Here is a 19,796-nt window from a genome sequence, read left to right as displayed (position 1 = left end):
TAATATCCTGGACAGATAACGCCGCCTCCCTCGCTACCTGAGCAGCTAAAAGAGATGTTCAAGCAACAGGAGGTGGTCCGCATGAAACTGCGCCTGCAACACAGCATTGAGCGGGTGAGACAGCCTTTAAGTCGTTGTTTTTCCGTCCATCCAGCTTCTTTTGTGTTTTTCAACCCTAGCCAGTCATTTGCATATAGAACTCCTCTGACACAATCAAGTTTTGCAAAATTCACCGTCACGCATGCTAATGATTTTTCTTTCGTCCATTTTACAGGAGAAGCTGATCGTGTCCAACGAGCAGGAAGTCCTGCGTGTGCACTATCGGGCTGCAAGGACGCTGGCCAATCAGACTTTGCCGTTCAGCGCCTGCACCGTGCTGCTGGACGCCGAAGTCTACAACATGCCTCAAGACGTCCAGGTGAGAACGGCAGAAGCGACCGGGACATCCTTGACTGGCAGCCCACCTGACGTGAACGTGTTTGCGTTGCAGAGCGACGACGGCAAAACGTCGGTGAGGGACCGATTCAACGCCAGGCAGTTCATGTCCTGGCTGCAAGACGTCGACGACAAGTTTGACAAGCTCAAGGTCAGTTGTAACGTCGACTAGAAAAATACCGCTTCGCACCCGTGTTGCATGGCATGAACCTGACAGCTATTCCAGCCCAGTATCAAGTTTAGATTTAGATATACGGTGCTGCTCAAAAGTTTGTGAACCTCTTGAGCAATTTGGACTTTCCAATTGTTTCAACCTGATTTTGTTGTTCAATCTGAACCATTGCATTTTATATGAAATAACAGGTGTAGGTTGATCAATTCAATGTGTTGTTCTTTTCTCTCTCTTTTTTTTAATCGATTGTGTAGTCAAAACTTCATTAAAAATAGTTTTTGGTCAATTCATGTAGGTGCAAAAGTAAGTGAACCCTGAGCTGCATTGCTTAAAACAAGCAATCAAGTAGGATCAGGTAGGACAAATTGGTAGCTAAATGGACCAATGAAATGAGAGACGTCACTGACTGAAACAAAGACAAAACCACATCACTTTAGTCCTCCCCAGGTGAACCCATACAGGTCAGTCATGCTGAGAGGAAGAGAAATCTCAGGGGACCTCAGGAAGTGGGTAGCGACAGCACATCTGTCTGGGGAAAGCTATAAAGTCATCTAAAAAATAATAATTGAGCTTCATCATTCCAATGTGAAGCAGATCATCTGCAACTAGAGAACACTGAAAATTACGAAGTGGATGACCTTCGAAAATATCAGCAAGACCCACAAGTGTCACAGTTCTGTTACTACGTTCACAAAGTGACGGCAAACTAACGTTACATGCGGAATATCTGATTGCGGCATGTCTGACCATGCCCGCAGGGTTCACAAACTTTTGAGCAGCACTGTACATTTTTGGAAATTCAATAATTGGTCCATTTATTTTGCACCATTTTACTTTTTTTGTATGCTGATTGTTGACCGTAAAATCATGTGAATAAGACACTCTATTTTTTTCATATACAATGATCCAAAATCATCCCACCATAATATTCATGATCATAAAAAGCAATAATTGAAAAAATATATATATATTATTATTTTTTACATTTTATAGATGTTTAATGGTACCTATATGTTATAGAAAAAGGTGTACTTGCATTCCAACATGAAATTTAATGTATAAGGTTACAAATGGCCCAGCCATTTTCATTGAAGCCAACCCTCTTCGCGCTGTTTTACTGGATTTTGATTGGTTTTGCAAAGCCCACAGAATATTGTGGTCTTCATTCATCAGGAAAAAAAAGTCTATTTCTAGCTGTTTCCATTTTGCAGCAATTAGCATTAGAATATAGTTAAGTTTCATCATTATTCACAAAATGTATTCAGAATTGTGAGTAAATGAGCTTTTTTTTCAACATGACCCTGATTGATTGCTCTGCTGCCACCTGCTGGCCGTTTGTGTAATAACTACAGTTTTTTTTTTAAACCGTTCTTTGCAGTTAAGAGGCTGCATCAACGCTCTAGCATTTAAAAAAACAAACATTTTTTGAATATATAAATACGTCTTTGGGACACTTAAATCATTTAAAATAGAACGTTTTTATACGTTTTGGGAACAAATTAGTTAATAAGTACCTCGTTTCCAGAAATTGTTTGTGTGTACAGACCGTGAGCAAAACTAGTAAAGCTAAAAGCAGCAACAATTGTTCATGCTATCCATGACAGGACACGCAACCAGTGGTTAGACCAACTTCAAAATAAAATGCCGTAATACCTTGACATTGGTTGCTTTTATTTTGAAGTTGTTCCCTACGTGACCGCTGAAATGAATCATTTTTGGAGTCACTGGTGCGGTGTCAGCAACATAACGTCGTCCTGAAATCAAATTGCTAATTAAGGACGCTAAAACTCTGCTTGATTACGCTGACATTGTATTATACGCTGTCTGTTTCCAGCATTCAGCGCCGTTGTACAGTGTTAGCATCTCCAGCGTTAGCCATTAGTTGTTAGCTAGCCTGCAGCAAGATGACAGGAGCCGTCGGATTACTTTTTAAAGGCAGTTTAATAGAATTGATGCTGACAGCCTGACACAGAAAATCGCTACTGACGTCACTTTGTTTCTTCGATCCAAATCTATGGGAAGAGTTTTCATTTGGTTTGATTTATTTCATTCTTAAAAGAAATGAAATCAGGGCAAAAAGAAGTAAAACTTATAACTCATTCACTGCCATTGACGGTTATAGATGTCAAAAATTCATTTGAACTATTTCAATTATTTTAACATTTTTCCACTTTTGTTTAACAAGAGTATGAAAACCTAGATTTATTATTATTGTGCATTTAGAACAGATATAAAATGTGTGAGTTAACTAGTGTAGTCATGCAATTAATTACAATTTAAAAAAATTAATTGCCTGACGTAATAAAAAAAAATGATAAAAAATTAGGGCCGTCAAGTGATTAAAATTTGTAATCGTAATTAATCACATGACTTCACTAGTTAACTCACGGGTAATCACAAATTTTATATCTGTAAATATACAATAAAAAAAATCTACGTTTTCATTTCATCTTGTTATAACAAAAGTGGAAAAAAATGTTAAATTAATATAAATAGTTCAAATGAATTTATGGCAGCGAATGAGTTAATACCTCAAAATAATGTATGTAATCTATTTATAAATTGCATTGAATATTTTGTTAAAAGTGTTAGTAAATTCAATTATTATTTTTTTTACAAATATAATCCTATATAAATATATATTTTAAATATGTTAATCTATTTTTAATTGGTCAAATAAGCTATTTTACAGTCATGTAATTTATAAATAAATTGTGTTAGATAATTATTTATTTTTTTTAAACATTAGAGAAATAACAGATTTTAGAGTGAACATTTTATTTGATAATTGTTGAGTATATGTATTGTAAATAATAAAATGACAATTGTCTGCACTTCCCAGACGTGCCTGCTAATGCGCCAGCAGCACGAGGCGGCGGCGCTAAACGCCGTGCAGCGTCTGGAATGGCAGCTCAAACTCCAGGAGCTCGAACCAGCCACTTACAAGTCCACCAGCATCTTCGAGATCTCCGAGTTCTACATCCCGCTGGTGGAGGTCAACGACGACTTCGACCTCACGCCCATATGAGCGAAGCCACGCCCGCGGTCGCCAACGTTGCTGCGGCGACCAAAATGTGAAGCACTTAAAGGGGCGGCGCACTCAACCGACGCGGCGGGGAGCACTTAGGAACCCCCCCCCAGCGAGATGCCGGTCCAGGAGACCCAAAGGTCGGCCAGCGCGGGAAGCCGGGGCGCCAAACAGGACGCCAAATAGGACGCCGACCCTCCAGCGCCACCGTTTGTCGCGTTAAGCAGGGTCACTTACACACACATGCACACGCACACACAAAACGTCAAAAAGTTGTGTGGATACTTTTGTGTACAGATTGTGCTCTTATTTTTTTTTTTAACTTATTTTATACATACAAGAACTTGTGCATTTGTACATAGCAAAAAAAGTGTAATTATTATTGTTTTAAAAAGCGCTGTACAAAAACAAACCCAACAAAAAAGAAGTACTAGATATTTTGATTGTAAACGTCTCCTGTTTTAATGGACCAAAGTGTTTGTTTTCAGTGTGTTTTCCTCTTTGATGTCCTTGTGTGCTTTTTCACAGTCTTTTTTTTTGTTACCATATTTTTTCCCCGTCACAATTTCACGCTGTGCATGCCTCTCCCCCCCCCATTCCTCCACAATTTTTTTTTTTAATTCCCGCGTGTTCTCGCCTCCTCCGTTTGTATGTGTGTGCGTCCGTGCGTGCTATCCCGTGTGTGCGTTCAAGTCCATGGAGGAGAGCGAGGGAGTAAAAAAAAAAAAAACAGTTTCAACATAGTCACAGCAAAAAGCTATTTTTTCAACATAACAATGCCTTTTGATGAACGATAGTTCTAAAAAAAAAAATGTCTATTTTAATATTTACTTGTTACATGACATGTACATACTTGTAATATATAATTGAATAAATTTTATTTGTTGTGAAACTAAAGCTTTGTTGTGCTGGGGTTGTTCCTTTTTTTTTTTTTTTTTAAACATGAATTTCTTTTTAACAATTTTTAATAGAGTAATAAGTTGTTGAAAAAAAAATCTTCATAAATCATGCACGTGTCTTTCGATTAAAATATTTTAAGTGTTTATTTTTAACTACATTTAATAATGTAGTATAATACATAGAATTTACCAGTGTATTATATTTATACTTTAAATGTAGCCTGAATTAGAAAATGTTTAGTATAAATTTACTCTTATTTATTTACATACAAATTGGGTTTTAAATTTTCTAGAATTTTCCTGCATAATTGTATTTTAAATTTAGACTAAATGAATACATGTTCCTTAGCTTTGTGTTTCCCCTGTATAATTATTTGCATTTTGAATATGGAGTAATTTGAATTATATTAAAATTTTAGTTCATAGAGATATTTTATATGCATTCGTATTTTATTATTTTTGCATTAAAATTTGTTGTAAATAATTCCTGGAATTTGTATAATATATGTAGAAATAGATTTTTTTTTGGGGGGGGGGGTAACATTGTTATAATACTCCTTCTGCATTGTGGCCAAACTTTTCTTCATAATTATATCCTTTTGAAAAAGAGCTGTTATATAAATGACATTAAATATATGGTATGGCAGTGCTAATTCAAAACAGATGTCCGATCAGTTTGCAGTAAAAATCAACGCCAGCAGGTGGTGCGCACAGCTCACTACTGGCAAGACGTGTTTTAGTTAAAAAAAAAAAGAGAGACGTAAAATACACCGATACAACCGATTTTAACTTTTAGTTCCCCTTGAAGGTTTAATTTAGTATAATTCGAAAAAATAAAAAGCGAATGCAAACCGTGGCCGACAGTCATCGGATGTGGACCTGAATGGCCCAGCAGGTGATGTGACGTCACAACAGGTCGCCCGAAGACAAAAAGGCGGGAGGTGGCGACAACAACAGTTCCGATTCTTAACAACTTGTTGTTAGGTACTAGTGAAGTGACATCCCCTAATCGCCTCGGACCTCCGCCACCGCCTTCCTCTTCCCTCCTCATTGTCGTCGAGCCCACGCGTGGGAGGAGCTAAGAACCAAAATGGAGCGTGTGCCTTTAAGGCCTGTGTCTGACGCCCCTTGTTAGCCCACACGCACGCACGCACACACACACACGTTCACTGTCTGTCCGAACCGAACCACTCGAAAAGAAAGAACTTCTCAGCGCGCCCTGGTGAGTTTTCAGCCATTTTAAAACCTCGTTTCTCACACACGTTGTGGTTGAGAAGGGGGAAAAAATGCGGCGACATTTATAGTTGTATGCGTGAGTGGGCAAAGGAGTGAGAAAGAAAAGGTGCATGTTTGCGTGGAAATCTGCCAGACCGAAGCTGATGTTGCCAGATGTTTGTTGTTGTTCCTCTTCTTCTACTCCTTCATCGACCACTGTTTTGATTTTGAATACATCTTCCACCACTACTTTAGTATTTCCTCTGCAACTATTACGTCGTCTTCTACTACTTTAATTGTTCGTCCTGCTCTAGTGTTGCCTTCAGGGACCGTATGAAATAATTGTTCTTAAAAGTTCAGTTTAGTGTAGCAATATTTCTGTTAATTTCTGTATGTCGCTCCTTAAACCACGTTTAGTGTCAGATTGGGGACTGTTTTAAATAAATGTTTGTCTGTCGATGTAAAATGTGTAGCGTTGCCTTTGGGGACCGTCTGAAATCACAGCCATTGAATGGTTAGTTTAGTCTAAATCTTAAATCTTATTATTTATTCAATTTTTATTGAACCAGGTTGGTCCCACTGAGATTAAGAACCTCTTTCTCAAGAGTTTATTTTATATTGCTATCTGTTTATGTCTCTAATATCTATCTATCTATCTATCTATCTATCCTAATCACGTCTAATGTTGCATTCATGGACATCCTTACTGTTGTCACATCTCAATTAAACTTAACACCTCTTAGAACAATCTGATCCTAACAACACTTTTATACAGAACAGCGTGAAAATCTGTCATTCCGCACCTGTTGAGGTTTCTCCCGCCTGTTTGACGGAAGGTGTTCCAGTGCCGTGCAGGTGAGCTGTCAGGATGAGGCCTGGTCAGCTGATCCGTCCCGCCTCTGCCGCCACCGTCACGCTCTTCTTCCTCCTCGCGGCTCTGTCTCTCACCTCCGGCTGCAACAAAGCTCTATGCGCCAGTGACGTCAGCAAGTGCCTCATCCAGGTAAATGCCGATCCCGATTCCTTAGGCAGCAAAATACACATCATGGAAAACTGGCGTGTCCCGCCTTGGTTATGGCTGTGATACGAGTTCAGTAGGACAGAAACAACTGCTTTCAACATAAGATGGTGAATGTAGAAGGTGGCATCCGTCATCTGTTACAGCTCCGATACTAATTCAGAAGGCAGAAAGTTTTCCGGTGTAGGTTATAAATTGGTTGTTGGACAGTGACTGTAGCTTTCGACACAACAAGGTGACAAGTTGTGCCGTGAAGTGTGTCAGCTGTTAAACTTCACATGGCTGTACCGGCATCAAACAGAAAAAAAAGGCAGAAGAGGTTGGTCTGAACTCTTGTTTCAATGCCGTTATTGTCGGAGCGTAACAATCGTGGCCAAAGGGTGCCCGTAGCTAAACTTCTTGTAGGTCGACATCAAGTTGGAACTTCTTTCAACAGCAAACTTGTGGAGAGCGCGGCCAAGTAAGTCACGCCCACCGTTTTGCCGCCAACATCTGCCAGCCGTGTCCGGAGTTTGGACCTGGCAGTAAGATGGAATGTGGAGGGTTGGGTTTTGATCCAGTGTTGATCTTGAGGCGTCACTTCCTGTCTGTCACATCTGTGTGCGTGAGTGTGTCAAGCTCCAGTGCATGATGGGACAAGTGAAATGAGCCGATGTGATGTTCCCGCATGAGCTGTTTGCTTGGATTTCCGCCACCTGTCACATTGAATTTGGTCAGATTAGACTCCTCCTGCTGGTGTGTGTGTGTGTGTGTGTGTTTTTGTTTGTGCGCGTTAGAGAAACACAGAGTGTGTGTGTGTGTGTGAGAAGGTGTATTGTACGTGTTAGACAGTGAGAGAAGCAGTTTGTGTCTAGCAGTGTGTGTCTGTTCATGACAGTTTAATAGTTACTGTGAGTGTGTGTGTGTGAGAGAGAGAGAAAAAGTGTGTGTGTGTGCGTGAGAGAGAGATTGTGTGCGTGTGAGAAAGAGAGAGTGTGTGTGTGTGTGTTAGAGAGAGAGAAAGAGAGTGTATGTGTGTGTGTGAGAGAGAGAAAGAGAGTGTGTGTGTGTGTGTCAGGTTGTGAGAGAGAAAGCGTGTGTGTGTGTGTGTGTGTGTGTGTGAGTGAGTGAGTGAGTGCCTGTGAGAGAGAAAGAGAGACAGTGAGAGTGGGTGAGAGAGAGAGTGGGTGTGAGAGAGATAGAGAGAAAGAGAGAGTGTGTGTGTGTTTTGAGAGAGAGAAAGAGAGAGTGTGAGAAGAGAGAAAGAGAAAGCGTGTGTGTGTCAGGTTGGAGAGAGAGAGAGAGAGAGAGAGAGAGAGAGAGAGAGAGAGAGAGAGAGAGAGAGAGAGAGAGAGAGAGAGAGAGAGAGAGAGAGAGAGAGAGAGAGAGAGAGAGAGAGAGAGAGAGAGAGAGAGAGAGAGAGAGAGAGAGAGAGAGAGAGAGAGAGAGAGAGAGAGAGAGATAGAGAGAGAGAGAGAGAGAGAGAGAGAGAGAGAGAGTTGAGAAGATAGTGTGAGTGAGTCGTTTCCAGATGCAAGAGTATGAATGTGACTGGGTGAGTGATTGTGCGTCGAAGATTTGTGTGAGAGTGTGTGTGTGAGTGAAGTGTGAGAGAGAGTGTTGTGAGTGCGTTTATGTAGGTTATATGCAACAACGTCGTGTGTACGTGTTGGAGTGTGAGAAATTATGACTGGGCAAAGATTGATTGTGCGTACGTGTTTAAGTGTGTGCTTGTGTTAAAAATACATGGAAGAGGACCTTAAAATAACAATAACATATTAACTAGCAATACTGAGGAATCTTTTTCAAATGGTTGTTCGTCTTTTCACCCATTCATGATCCAAATTGGCAAAACACGTCCGCTACATGGCAGCAATGTCCCGAAATTTACTGTGCCCTCTCTGTGCAATCTCACGAGGGGAACAAGCATTTGTGGTGTTTTTGTAGCATCTTTTTCCAACTAGAGTGTTTTGGGCCTTGTTGGAGGTCAGCTCTTGTAGTATTGTGACATCTTTCACTTTGAAGCAAAGCGCTGTAAATATTTGGATGTTAAAAATAGTTGGCCGCTGCGTTAGCGCTGATGCTAATTAAATCCGTCAGCGGCTGGTTGAGCCGATGTTTTCCGAGCGTCTCCAACCAGCCGGCTTGTTTTCCCTCTGGATTCACTTAAGTCCCGATCCAAAACATCTGCCGGCCCGCTTTTCCCTCTCGCTGCTTCCAGGTGGCTTTTTTTTCTTCTTCATTCTTTTCTTTTTCTTTTATTTTTTCTTGTTGCCCGATGAGTCATCGCCCACTGCGGCAGCTTCCGCGACCTCGTCGACACCAACTTGCTAGCTGTCAAGAGGTGAGGGCTTGACGGCTCGTTACGTCGCCTGCTGGCAGCTGCAGTCCAGAGTCGGCTCCGAAGGGGAAATTAAAAACACTTCAAAGCCGGCTTTCATTTGCGTGTTACGCTAAAACGCTGCAAGATTTTTCTTCCACTTTTTTAGTTTTTACTTTTCAGTTCATTTTTAACAACCTGAGGATGTTACCCAGGAAGTTTTGTCACATTTGAATGTGGGGATTCAAAGTTAAAAGACCCAAATGTGATTTCGGAAATCCTTTAGTTTAAAATCCCAAAGCCATAGAACACGCTGATATTGCCCAGGTGACAGTTTAGGCTTTTATTTTGAAATCAACCCCCAGCCTTAAGTATTCCTGGGTAACCTGGCATGCTTCCCACGTGTTGGGAATGCAAATGCCTCAAATGCGATTTCAGAGGGCTTTTCATTTGAAATCTCTTCCAAGCAAAATGCACTAATATTGTCTAGGTAACACCTGGAGTTTTTATTTTGAAATCCCCTCCCTGAACTAAATTTTCATATTTCCTGGGTGACATTTTGACTTTTTATTTTGAAATTGGCCACCCAGCAGGTCACTCTAATATAGCCTGAGTGACTTCTTTGGCTTTTACATTAAAATTGCCTTCAGCAGAATATTTGCCTAGGCTTTTATTTTGAAAACATCCACCATCAGAATCTTTGCAAATGCCCCAAATGTGTTTTCAGAGGACTTTGCATTTGAAATCTTTCCCAAGAAGAATGCTCTGATATTGCTTGAGGGGCATATTGAGCTTTTATTTTCAAATGAAAACATTCTCGAATTGGCTGGGTGACATCTTGGACTTTTATTTTGAAAGCGGTTAGCATAATGCGTTCGTGTTTCCTCACTGACATTTTTGGTGTTTATTTTGAAGTTCACCCCCAGCTGAATACTCACATTTGCTTCGTGACACTTTACCCTTTTATTTTGAAATCATTCACCATCAGAATGCTGATGTCTATGTCTACATCTTAGACTTTTATTTTGAAACCCTTGACCAGAATGCAACCATGTTTTCTTAGGTAAAAGCTTGGGCTTTTATTATGAAGTCCCTCACCCAGAGGAATGCTCTCATAATATTCCCTGGGTGACATCTAGGGCTTTTATTCTGAAACATGGCGTTACCCTAAGCAGTTCCACACCTCTGTTACGGTTCCAATGCTACCTCTGAAGGTGGAAAGCTACTGGGTCAACTTCCAAACAGTTCACTCACGGATAATTTGTTTACAAGAACCAAAACAGAAGCTTTGGTTAGCGTCTGTTAGAAAGGTGCGATAGAAAAAGTGGGTGAACCTTCCAGGAGATTTCAACACCACCCCCAAAGTGCACCCCTCCTACCTCCTCCTCTTGCTTTCTTTCTTACCCGAGGCAGAACAAGAGAGCACATTCCTCCGAGTCAAGGTCACCGCTATGAGGGAGGCGGGAGAAAGAAGTCGGGTGGGTTGGGGGGAGACAACACCTGGGGAACAGAACATGGCTACCCCCCCCCCTCCTTTTCACCCCTCACTGCGCCTCATGCTGCTGCACCAATCCGCAGAAGCCTTGTTCAGTATTTGGAAAGTTTTCAAGTGTTGAGGAATGAAAACAAAACGTGCACAGAAAAGGCAGGCAGAGGTACTCCAGGCTCAGAGCTGAAATGAACCAGCTGTGGTTCAATTTGCCGTCTTCAAAGACCTAAAAACGAGGGACCTGAGGCTCAGAGCTAAAGCTAACTAGTCAATGTAATGTTGAGAAGTATTAGCATTTGTAAGTTTAAGAGTATATTAATAGAATGTAGTCACAATTCAATTCATAGCCTTTACTGAAAGATTAGGTATGCGGAACCTGAGGCTCAGAGCTAACGCTAACCATTCCCCGTAATAGAAAATAAATAGCCTATTGATCCTTGTTAAGGAATCGCCACATGCGTGATTATGAAAGCAGTATGGTCACAGTTTAATTAATAGTATTTAAGGTCCAATGCGAGGAACCTGAGGCTCAAAGCTAAAACTCATAATAGCACAATCAAAGACAACAAAACACTACAGTAGGCTTTTGATTTATGTTGAGAATTATGGCCGCGCTGTCCAGCTCGTTCACATAGTCGCATTCATTTAAAGGGCAAATATCGAGAACCTGAGGCTCAGAGCTAAAACTCATGAAAGCACATTTGAAGACAACAAAACACTAGGCTTTTGATTTGTGTTGAGAATTATGGCTACACTGTCCAGTGGTCGTTCACTTAGTCGCATTCATTTAAAGGACAAATATGAAGAACCTGAGGCTCAGAGCTAAAGCAAAACTAGTTAGCGTCATAGGAAATAAAAAGCAACCTATTGATTCTTGCTGAGAAATATCAGCATGTATAAATGTGAAAACAATCCAGTGAAAATTATTTCCAGTTGCCAAATATGAGGAAACTGAGGCTCAGAGTTGAACATCTTAACATTCAAACAAAGCACAAGCCAGTCCAAGTAACGTCACTCCCCCACTTACGCTACATACACAAACACGACCCCTCCACCTTCTCCTTGGGGGTAGTCCAGCCAAATGACTTGGTGGAGGAGTGTAAACGACGAGTGTTTGGTTCCCCCCACAGAACAAAGATGAACTGGAGATGCCGTTTTCTATGACAAATCCTGGGGCCAGTTTCAAAATCAAAGTGCAGGATGACATCTTGAGCTCTATTGGAGCATTCTGCTGAATGGAATTTCAAAATAAAAGTCAATTGGAATCACATCTGGAGCCTTGAGTAGCAGCTCACTCAGAAAGTATGACAGCATTTTTCTGGGGTTGATTTTAAACTAAAATCCCAAGATTCTGCTGAGAGTGCGTTTCAAAATAAAAGCTAATTGAAATTACATTTTGGACCTACAATGTGACAGTGGCAAATAATACCCTTTTTCCCCATTTCATTATATTTTCTGATTGGCTAGGAGGAATCACATGGTCTTACTTGACATGTGGCGTCCATTTTGTCTCTTTTATCCCACTTTTTGTTTTGTGCGCAGGAGTTGTGCCAGTGTCGGCCCACCGATGGCAACTGTTCGTGCTGCAAGGAGTGCATGCTGTGCCTGGGCAATTTGTGGGAGGAGTGCTGCGACTGCGTAGGTGAGCGTCATGGTGATAACACCACAAATTACGAGAACGGGGAGATATTGTGCAGATCGGAGCACAGATTGTAGTACACGTAAAATGACTACAAATGTTTGAGCCGATAGTGTTGATTTATGGTTACTCTAAACTGGGAGTTGAAAATAATCGAGGGAACCACATGCTGCTTCACCAAAGTTACTAGCACTGTATGTTTTTAGTTTGATTATTTTGTTATAATCGGGGTGAAAAATAAAGTGGGGAAAAAAGCTTATAGAAATCAATTTAAAAGTTGCTTTTTCGTTAAAAATGTCTGTAAATTGATTTTTTTAAATGTTCAGTAATGTATTCTTTTTTTTAACTTTATACCCCAAATTAAATAGTCAAAACAAGCATTAAAAAAGTAACAACTTTGCCAAATGAGCTACATGCTGCTTCACCCAACACATGGTCTGTCTTAAACATACAAATGTATGTTAAAATTAAAAACAGTAAAGTTTTAAAAAAAAAACATTAGTAAAAAAAAAAATCAATTACTGTTGTAGCTTTCAAATAGATAATTTTATGAATATTATGCATTTTTTCAGTGCTGTCACATCATTTTAGAATTGATTATCCTAATAACTCTTCCATCGAATAAATGACTGGGGCTCTGCTTAGCGATGTGGTAGATGTGTCTCAAGCCATGCTAAGTTCTGCTTTCTTGCATTTAAACGCAAATTATTTTCCATTTCCAACTTTCACACATATTTTCATGATATCTAGTCTACAAACACCATGCAGTACTTTCCAATTAGTGATGCTAGATTCATTACATTCTAACTGATGGTAAAGTGAAAACACCTTATCTTGCCGCTGAGCAATGCGATGGATTGCTGCCTTTGACACTGGGGACTAAGGTTCAAATCCAAGTCACAAAGTCATTAAAATCCATTAAAATTCAAATAAAATAAAAAATACATTAAACGTTAAAATCCATCTCGGTCATTAACCGGTACCAATCCCGTATAGACATCAGGTGTAAAAAGTATGCCAAACATACAGTGGCAAGTGGCGACACCTATTGAGACGTGCCCCTAACAAGGAAAACCTCACTGACTGTAGTATCAACTTTACACCAAGAGAGGGCGCTAATAGACGGGAGTGATTTAGTACAATGGACTTATGTGGCCTGGAAATATCTGTGGTGGGGATACAGTGATGTTGGCAATGCCTCGGGGCAGGAAACCATTTTTTGTGATCAAATTTGAATTTTCATGTAGTAAAATTTCAGAATAATGCCGCCTTCTATGATGTATTACATAACATCAATAGTATACTGATGAATTTGTCAAATTGTTGTCATCTTCCTCAGGGATGTGCAATCCCAAGAACTACAGTGATTCTCCTGCCACATCCAAGAGCACGGTGGAAGAGCTGCACCGGCCCATCCCGTCGCTCTTCCGTGCCCTCACCGAGGGCGACACGCCCGTCAACATGATGGTGGTCTCCTTCCCTGTGGCCGAGGAGCTGTCCCACCACGAGAACCTGGTCTCCTTCCTGGAGTCGCTGGACGGTCCGCACCAGAATGTGTCGGTGCCCGCCAACAGCATCCACGCTAGCTACGACGCGCAAGGTGAGGATTTTTTTGTCATTATTTCATCTCATGGGGAAATATTAAGAAAATAATTACAGATGTGGAAAGCATTCATCAGGCTTTATATGACGCGTGAGTCGATGAGGTTTGTTATGAAATGAATTTGGAGATTTGTACGTGATTTTTTTTTTTTTCATTGCGTCATCTTAACTCTTTGACTGCCAGACGTTTTCAGAAACGGGATGTCGCCAGTACCAGCCGATTTAAGCATTTTGACTGATCTTTCAAGGTCCACAGAAAATGTTGTGTTTGGACTATGGAAACACACATACTACCAAATGAAAGATTGGACTCTCATCTTTCATCAGAAAAAAAGTTTGTTTCTACCTTATTCCGTTTTTCAGTAATCAACAATAGAAAATGGTTAGTTTCACCCAAATGCTCTGTTTTGAAACAAAATACGGAGAAATCAAGCTTTTTGTGAAACGATATTATTTCATGCACTCTAGTGAATTTGACACCTTTTTTTCCATGAATGATGCCACAAACACCTAAACAGTGCTTTACTTCTGTAAAACACTACCACCAACAATGAAAAAGTGTTTTTTGATAGCAAAATACGTTTATTTACATTCAACAGTGTAACAATTTGACAAAACAATTTCGCAAACTATTTACAAATGTGTGCAACCGTGGTACTATTTACAATTGTGTGGATGTTTCAAATACAGTTTTTCTTTTTGTAACACTCCCCTGCGTGCAAGGGGATGCAGCAGGATTTGCACAACAGATTAGTTTCACTGCGATTGCAGACGCTACACTTTTTTGCTGGCTTTTTTTCCCGGGGAATAGCAAGTATATACTGCAGTGTGTGTTTGGCCATGTTGCCATCAAGTCTACTCTCAGGATCATGATACGGTGACGTTACGGTGGTGTTACGTCTGGCTTCCTCATGTCCTTCAGTTCCTATACCGGGTGGTAAGAGATGTTCTGATCCATCTTATCCGCTCCATTCATGGTGGCATCGTAGTCCAGAACCAGTGTCTTCTCCGTGATCAGACTGTGCCCACTCCTCCGATGAATATGTATTGGACTCGGTCATCGGTGATCATAGCTGCCGCGTCAACGCTTCCAACTTCGGCGTCAACCTCGGAGTCACCATCATCATCATCGTCATCTTCAATGTGCTCTTTAGCATTGGTTGATGCTTCTCTTCTTTGAAAAAAACGATCAAGCGTGCGCTGCTTGCAACCGGTCGCCATTTTCGCTTTCTCAGCCATTCTCCCCTCAACACTCTAGCTCCGCCTCACGTCTTCAACTACTGACGCCTCCCCGATCTTGTCCAAAGAGAGTCATCGCTGCCATCTAGGGGCCAAAAATAGTCATTATACTAACTAGATCTGCTTGATACTTTTTTTCTGCACAGCTGGCCAAGGCTTTCCTCCCCCGTTTCCAGAAAAAAAAAAAAAAACTTGGTGAACGTCTTTTAACGTCTTTGGCGCTCCTCCGTAGGATTTTACTAAACGTTATTTAACGGTTTTGGCAGTCAAAGAGTTAAAGTAGAGTCTGTTTTATCTGTTTTGTAGTCAATTTCCCTGCAATTTTTTACCCATCTTTTGCGTCCTATTGCAACTGCATTGACTAATTGTACAGATCGAGTCAAATTTTTACCTAGGCTGTAGTAAATGTTCATACAAAAAAAAATAAAAAATTTTCATTATTGCGTCATCTCACGAGGACATTCAACAAAATTTCATCACAAAAATAGATTTTTCATCATTTGTTCTTCTGAGGACTTATTGACTAAATAATGACAGATCTGGAAATCACTTGCCAGGGGCCTTCATGTGATATACAAGTTGACCAGGTTTGCTGAAAATAGTTTTACAACATATTGCCTAAACCAGGGGTCTGCAACCTCTGGAGCTACATGTGGCTCTGTGTAGGTCTCTTGAAAATTACTAGAAATTATTTTATTTTTTTAACATATTTATTTTTATTTTTTAGATAAATGATTCTTTAAACAAATTAATGGTTAAATAAAAAATGAATAAATATTTGTTTAAATGCCCGAGTCCATCTTTTTAAGTTGTTAGAAAATTAAAGATGAAAGGTAGATGAAAAAGATTATTTAAAAAATACTGTATCTAAAAATGTCGAAAAAGTGACCATAAAATGTCCAAAAAAGAAAAAGCAGAAAACTAACATGAAAGGTTTTAAGGTCCATACAATTGCCCAAAATGTCAAAGAATTTAATAATAAAAAAAAGGCAGCATACATTCAAAAATTAACCATAAAATGTCCAAAAACGAAAGAAGATATCCCAAAAATGACTGTAAAATTTTCACAAAAATTACAGAAAATTGATAGCAAACAAAAGGCAGAAAAAATGCAAAAAAAATAGCCATAAAATGTCCAAAACTGTCAGAAATTTGACAAATGCCAAAAAGTCTAAGAATGTATGAACAATTACCCCAAAAAATCCCCAAATGGAAGACGAAAGGTAGAAAAAAATGAATCTCAAAGTATTGGATGCTGCATGTTTTTCTGTTATGGTGCAGCTCCAATTAGCTCTTGGGTCTTCAGTACATTAGACGAACTCTAACACACCGTTTCCTTCATCACACAATGTTCAAACAGATTTTGACAGTAAAGGTTGCTGACCCCTGACCTAAACAATGACAGATGTGGAAAACGTTTGCCAGTGCTTTTAATATGAGATATGAGAAGATGAGATTTGTTGCAAAGAAAACATTTTTTTACCTGTTTTACCGGCTTCTTCTCCCGCAGAGAACATGTGCACGGTGGTGTACTTTGACGACTGCGTGTCCATCCGCCAGTGCAAATTGTACTGCGAGTCCATGGGCGGCTCCAAGTACCGCTGGTTCCACAACGCCTGCTGTCAGTGTATCGGGCCCGAGTGCGTCGACTACGGCAGCAAAGCCGTCAAGTGCATGAACTGTCTCTTCTGAGAAAACCGCCGGCCCGTCCTGTCCTGTCCCTGAACCGCTCCACAGGACTCAAAGCCCCCTTTCACACTGCCATTTTCCACCTTCTCAGCGTCGCTTTTTTGTGTTAATGGCACCAGCGCCCCAAATTGGTTGGACAAAGTCGACCCAGCAATTTTCCACCTTTCCGGAGGCAGGAAATTCCGCAATGCCGTTTATTAACACCCATGTCACTTCTCTCGCCCTGTTGTGTTAAAAGCAGTTATCTAATGAAGGATTTTATGCTTCACACCAGACACTTGCAATTTTCTGTCTAGGGTAGGCGGCGCTATTAGAGCCGTAACGGATGCCAGGTCTCCAAATTATGAAAGGGCATTCTCCCGAACTTTTATGTCGAAGGCAACTGTTGCTGTCTGGCAACTATACGTCTAATACATCTGATATTTTGGATAGCAGGATAATGTGTCGCTGTGTGAAAAACCAAACAGTCTTTGCTGGGTTCTGTGTGAAAAGGTAACAGTAGATAAATGTGAGATCTTCTGTTATGGCTCCGATGCAGGAATTCTGCAGAATCTCTTAGTAAAAGGGAAAGCTGGGTATTTTGTTGCCAAATGATGCAGGAATTCAGCAGGATCTCTGTGTAAAAAAGAAAAGGCGGGGGTGGCGGGTGGGCTGATTATTTTTGTTATCATTCTGATGCAGAAATTTAGCAGGATTTTTGCAGAAAAGACAAAGGTGAATGAATTCTGGCTCTTTCCGTTATTGCACCAGTGGAGGAATTTTACAGTGTCTCTGTGTAAATGCGTGAGAGAAAAATAGATAAATACCTGATATTTTGTTACAATTCCAATGCAGGAGTTTTGCAGGATCTCTCTGTAAATGGGAAAAAGATCAATGCCTGATATTTTGTTACAATTGCAATGCAGGAATTTTGCAGTATCTCTGGATAAAAGGCAAAGATAGTGAAAATCTGTCTTTTTTTCTGTGACTGTTCAGTTGCAAGAAATTTGCAGGATGTCTGTGTAAAAGATAGAGCCAAATAAATAGTGTCTAATTTGTTACCACTCAATACAGGAATTTTGCGTAAAAGGCAAAGGCAGTTAAATTCTAGTCCTTTCTGGTATTGCTGAGATGCAGGAATTTTAGCAGGATCTCTGCATAAAAGACAAAATGTACATTGGAAAAGCCTTGGGATATTACTATGCAACAATTTCCTGCCGTTTTGCTGGGTACTGCGTAAAAGGCAAAGTCTGTTAAGTTGTGTTTGTTTCTGTTACGGCGCCGGTGCACACCTCAAGACTGTTTAGTAATCCTGCCGCTGCAATCTACCCCTCCATCCGTCCCTGTACATGTTTTTAGTCTGCTGTTCTGTTCCACTGTATATTTTTCTAATTGTGTTTATTTTCGACTTGAGGTGTACTTGATGTCTAACGTATTTTTTACATGCTCCAAACCTCCCACTTCTCCCACCAAAATAAAAACTTTTGGTGACGTGGACTTCAAGAGTCTTTCTTTGGGAAGCTTTGCTCCTGGCCGCACAGAGAGAAAGTGTGTGCGTGTGTGTATGCTAATCTTAGCCATGCGACAGGAAAGGCATCATTTCCCGTGCAAACAAGGCTGTCATTATGTTATTCTGGTCTTTCTGGGCTCGCAGGTGTTCCACAAGCAGAGAAAAGGAGAAAGTTTTGCTCCATGCCAGTCGCCCCACAAACGATCTTTTGTTTCCAGGCGGTAGGCAACCTCGACGCCAGAGGACTCCATGGACCCCTTTTGTGGTCACTTAGGATGGATTTTTGCCCATAAAACCTTGATTTATATATTAGGGATGCACCGAAATGATTTTTTTTTGGGCTGAAAATGAGAAACGCTTGGCCGAAAACCGAAAAAATAAAAATAAAAGTTATTAGCAAAATAAAAAACAATGTTTAATATCACTCAGATTCAGTTTTTTTTCTTCTTCTTCTTCTTGACCACAACATCCTATTTTGGCAATATTTTTTCGGCTCCAATTTTATTTCGGCCGAATGCCGAAAATGCATATTTTTCTCATTTTCAACCGAAATTGTTCTCTGGCCGAATATTCGGTGCATCACTAATTTATATCCTCACAAAATAGTCCCTACAATCAATTTTTGGCCCTCAATCCTACGTGTACTATATTTACATCAATATATTTCGACAAGCTTCTGCACTCACAGGGCACTTCATTAGCTACGCAATCAATTTGTGAATGACAATAAATCTGAGTCTGTGTTTTCTATGGTGCTTACTCTTACATGCTGGATTGGTCGCCAGTCAATTGCAGGACATTAATAGTTGAACAATGGAATGGTCGACAACCAATGTCAGCACAGATGCCAGGCTGGACTAGACGCCTGTCTCTCTCAGGGCACAATATAGACAAATGATGAACTAATGTCCAGTTAATTAAAGGGCACAATGTAGTCAAACAATTAACTGGTGTGCTGGGCAATGTCAATTTGCAATCGGTGGGTGACCAGTTCAGCATGTACCCAATTTCTCTCGCCAAAAGTCATGCCCTCCAGTTCACTCGTTTGGAAGATGGACAGATGCTTTTTTTTGGGTGACTTTTTGTGTTTTTTAGAGCCACCTCGTGGACAAACGTTACGGCTGCACCCCATGTCAAGTGTCTTGTAAATTAATACAAAAGTGGACTATAGTATTTTGAATGTGTAGACGTAGAAGAAAACGTTTAATTATTAAGTCAATAGATTTTTTCTCTCAAACTAATTTCCAAGATTATTTTTTTGCCAAAATATGCAACTTTTTTTTAATAACTTTCTTTCAAATATTTTCCCAAAAAAAGGTCAAATATGATTAAATAAATAAAAAAATAGAAATCCCCTCCCCACAGATACATATAAAAAACAAGACTTCTTTCTAAAACTCTAGCTTTTTCAAATAACTTTTTCTAAAACTTGAAAAACCTTTCTCGAAAATATTCAACCTTAAACAATTTTTTTTAAAGTTATACCAAATATTTTCAACTCGCCCCCTCAAATTTATGATCTGTTAAAATTTGAACATTTGTTTCTAAAAGCAACATTTTCCCCTTCCAAATGGGACTTTTTT

General features: G+C 40.1%; 2 protein-coding genes across 5 annotated transcripts in view; both read left to right on the top strand.

Annotated features, from left to right (window-relative positions):
• Positions 1-4,532, top strand: part of ankrd12 (ankyrin repeat domain 12) — a 45,521-nt gene extending 40,989 nt beyond the window's left edge. For 2 of the 4 annotated variants that reach the window (XM_077558939.1, XM_077558942.1), the window contains 4 exons: positions 16-114; positions 275-418; positions 491-586; positions 3,450-4,532. In XM_077558939.1, the coding sequence (XP_077415065.1) occupies positions 16-114; positions 275-418; positions 491-586; positions 3,450-3,635 (525 nt within the window). In that variant the 3' untranslated portion in view covers positions 3,636-4,532. Of the gene's footprint in view, positions 1-15; positions 115-274; positions 587-3,449 lie in introns of all 4 variants that reach the window. The other 2 variants (XM_077558940.1, XM_077558938.1) reach the window with 1 other exon arrangement.
• Positions 4,533-5,547: 1,015 nt separating this feature from the next.
• twsg1a (twisted gastrulation BMP signaling modulator 1a) lies at positions 5,548-18,200 on the top strand. The gene is made up of 5 exons (XM_077559745.1): positions 5,548-5,756; positions 6,586-6,752; positions 12,098-12,197; positions 13,534-13,794; positions 16,546-18,200. Exons 2-5 carry the CDS (start codon positions 6,618-6,620, stop codon positions 16,725-16,727), a joined length of 678 nt encoding a protein of 225 aa, XP_077415871.1. The 5' UTR covers positions 5,548-5,756; positions 6,586-6,617; the 3' UTR covers positions 16,728-18,200.
• The last annotated feature ends 1,596 nt before the right edge of the window (positions 18,201-19,796 follow it).

The sequence above is a fragment of the Vanacampus margaritifer genome, chromosome 2, assembly GCF_051991255.1.
Source record: "Vanacampus margaritifer isolate UIUO_Vmar chromosome 2, RoL_Vmar_1.0, whole genome shotgun sequence".
Classification (NCBI taxonomy): Eukaryota; Metazoa; Chordata; class Actinopteri; order Syngnathiformes; family Syngnathidae; genus Vanacampus; species Vanacampus margaritifer.
Note: the sequence above shows the minus strand (reverse complement) of the source record. Positions and strands in the feature narration are given on the sequence as shown.